This window comes from Anser anser, assembly GCF_964211835.1.
Source record: "Anser anser genome assembly, contig: HAP1_SCAFFOLD_216, whole genome shotgun sequence".
NCBI lineage: Eukaryota > Metazoa > Chordata > Aves > Anseriformes > Anatidae > Anser > Anser anser.
In genome coordinates, this window is record NW_028154024.1 from 7,501 (window position 1) to 10,258 (window position 2,758).

Sequence of the window (2,758 nt, forward strand, 5' to 3'; positions counted from 1 at the left end):
TCTACGAGGAAAAACCTTGTGGCAAATCAGGCCTAGGGAACGGCAAAGGAAAAAACAGCGCTGGGAAAAGCAAAGCAAAGCAGAGTAGGAAGAGCAAAGCAGAGCAAAGCAAAGGAAATGGGTGCCGGCGATACAAACCGAATCAAAAAAAGCAGCGCTAAGGAAAGCAAATGGAAGCAAGCGCAGGGAAAGCGAAGCGGAGAAGAGCGAGGAAAAGCAAAGCGAGGAAAAGGAAAGCAAAGCGAAGCGAAGCGAAGCAAAGCGCGACAAAGGGAAGCAAAGCAAAGAAGGGCCAGGAGAAGCAAAGCAAAACAGGGCCAGGGAAGACAAAGCAGAGCAAGGCAAAACAAAGCAAAGCAGCACAGGGGAAAAGCAAAGCGGTAGTTTTTGTCCTTTGGGGAATCGCGTGATGTCGCTTAGCGTCCTCGAAAACCTCACCCGACACCGTTCCCAGCCGAATAGCAGCAGCGGGACCCACCTGGAGGCTCGCGCTCGCCGGAGAGCGGCGGGGGATGCGGAACAGACGGTGCCGGGTGGCCAGCCCTCCCGCCCCCACCCTCCGGTTCCGAGGGGACAGTCGCCGGGCTACGGGGAGGCCAAGGTGCGCGTCGTCCGAGGGTTTATGCGTTCGTAAATACACACCGATCGACTCGTCGGCAAAATCGGCGGGACGGTCCGCAAAGGAAGCCTAGCGCAGCAAAGCAGAGCAGAGCGTTGCAGAGGAAAGCGGAGCGAGACAGAGCAAAGCCCCGCTAGCTAGGGGAAAGAAAGCGGAACGAAGAAAAGCAAAGTCAAGGAGGGCCAGGAAAAGCAAAACGAAGCAGGGGGCGAGAAAAACCAAAGCAAAGGAGGTCCAGGAAAAGAAAAGCGGCGTCCTGAACACAAAGTAAAGCCAAACAGAGCAAAGCAGGGCCGGGAAAAGCAAAACAAAGAAGGGCGAGAAAAACCCAAGCAAATGAGGTCCAGGAAAAGAAAAGAGGCGTCATGAATACGAAATAAAGCCAAACAAAGCAAGGCAGGGCCGGAAAAAGCAAAACAAAGAAGGGCGAGAAAAACCCAAGCAAAGGAGGTCCGCGAAAAGCAAAGAGGTGCCGGGAACACAAAGCAAAGCAAAGCAGGTCCAGGGAAAGCTAAACAAAGAGGGACAGAGAAAAAAAAAAAAAAAAAAATGCAGGGCCAAGGAAAGCAAGGCGATGCGGTGAATACAAAGCAGAGCAAAACAAAACAAAGCACGGCAAGGAAAAGCAAAGCAAAGCAGAGTAGGAAGAGCAAAGCAGAGCAAAGCAAAGGAAATGGGTGCCGGCGATACAAACCGAATCAAAAAAAGCAGCGCTAAGGAAAGCAAATGGAAGCAAGCGCAGGGAAAGCAAAGCGGAGAAGAGCGAGGAAAAGCAAAGCGAGGAAAAGGAAAGCAAAGCGAAGCGAAGCGAAGCAAAGCGCGACAAAGGGAAGCAAAGCAAAGAAGGGCCAGGAGAAGCAAAGCAAAACAGGGCCAGGGAAGACAAAGCAGAGCAAGGCAAAACAAAGCAAAGCAGCACAGGGGAAAAGCAAAGCGGTAGTTTTTGTCCTTTGGGGAATCGCGTGATGTCGCTTAGCGTCCTCGAAAACCTCACCCGACACCGTTCCCAGCCGAATAGCAGCAGCGGGACCCACCTGGAGGCTCGCGCTCGCCGGAGAGCGGCGGGGGATGCGGAACAGACGGTGCCGGGTGGCCAGCCCTCCCGCCCCCACCCTCCGGTTCCGAGGGGACAGTCGCCGGGCTACGGGGAGGCCAAGGTGCGCGTCGTCCGAGGGTTTATGCGTTCGTAAATACACACCGATCGACTCGTCGGCAAAATCGGCGGGACGGTCCGCAAAGGAAGCCTAGCGCAGCAAAGCAGAGCAGAGCGTTGCAGAGGAAAGCGGAGCGAGACAGAGCAAAGCCCCGCTAGGGGAAAGAAAGCGGAACGAAGAAAAGCAAAGTCAAGGAGGGCCAGGAAAAGCAAAACGAAGCAGGGGGCGAGAAAAACCAAAGCAAAGGAGGTCCAGGAAAAGAAAAGAGGCGTCATGAATACGAAATAAAGCCAAACAAAGCAAGGCAGGGCCGGGAAAAGCAAAACAAAGAAGGGCGAGAAAAACCCAAGCAAAGGAGGTCCGCAAAGCAAAGCAAAGCAAAGCAGGTCCAGGGAAAGCTAAACAAAGAGGGACAGAGAAAAAAAAAATAAAAAAAAAATGCAGGGCCAAGGAAAGCAAGGCGATGCGGTGAATACAAAGCAGAGCAAAACAAAACAAAGCACGGCAAGGAAAAGCAAAGCAGACCAAGGCAAAGCAAAGTAGCGCGAGGAAAAGCAAAGCAGGGCCAGGAAAGGCAAAGCAAAGGACTTTGAGGCGAGGCGAAGCACACCAGTGGTAAGAGAAGCAAAGCAAAGCAGAGAAGAAAAAGCAAAGCTGCGCCAGGAATACGAAGCAAAGCTAAGCATAGGAAAGCGTGGCCGGAAGAAGCAAAACGTAGCAGGGCCAGGGAAGGCAAAGCAGAGCAAGGCAAAGCAAAGCAAACCCTGCGAGGAAAAAGAAAGCCTTATCGGGCAAAGAAAAGTCAAGCAGGGCCAGGAAAAGCAAAACGAATCGGGGACAGAAAAAACAAAGCAAAACAGGGCCGGGAAAAACAAAGCGGTGCCACGAATGCAAAGCAAAGCAAAGCAGGGCCAGGAAAAGCAAAGCAAAGAAAAACAGCGCTGTGAATACGAAACGTGTAGTTCCTTAGTGTCGTTCGAAATCG

The 2,758-nt window shown here is 52.5% G+C and overlaps 1 protein-coding gene across 1 annotated transcript in view; it reads right to left on the bottom strand.

Annotated features, from left to right (window-relative positions):
* The window catches only part of LOC310890950 (uncharacterized protein), a gene marked incomplete at its 5' end in the record, with an annotated part of 7,846 nt that extends 5,387 nt beyond the window's left edge, over positions 1-2,459 (bottom strand). Inside the window, 2 exons of the mRNA XM_083853269.1 lie at positions 479-688; positions 2,448-2,459. Of these exons, the coding sequence (XP_083709395.1) occupies positions 479-688; positions 2,448-2,459 (222 nt within the window). The remainder of the gene's footprint in view (positions 1-478; positions 689-2,447) is intronic.
* Positions 2,460-2,758: the final 299 nt, after the last annotated feature.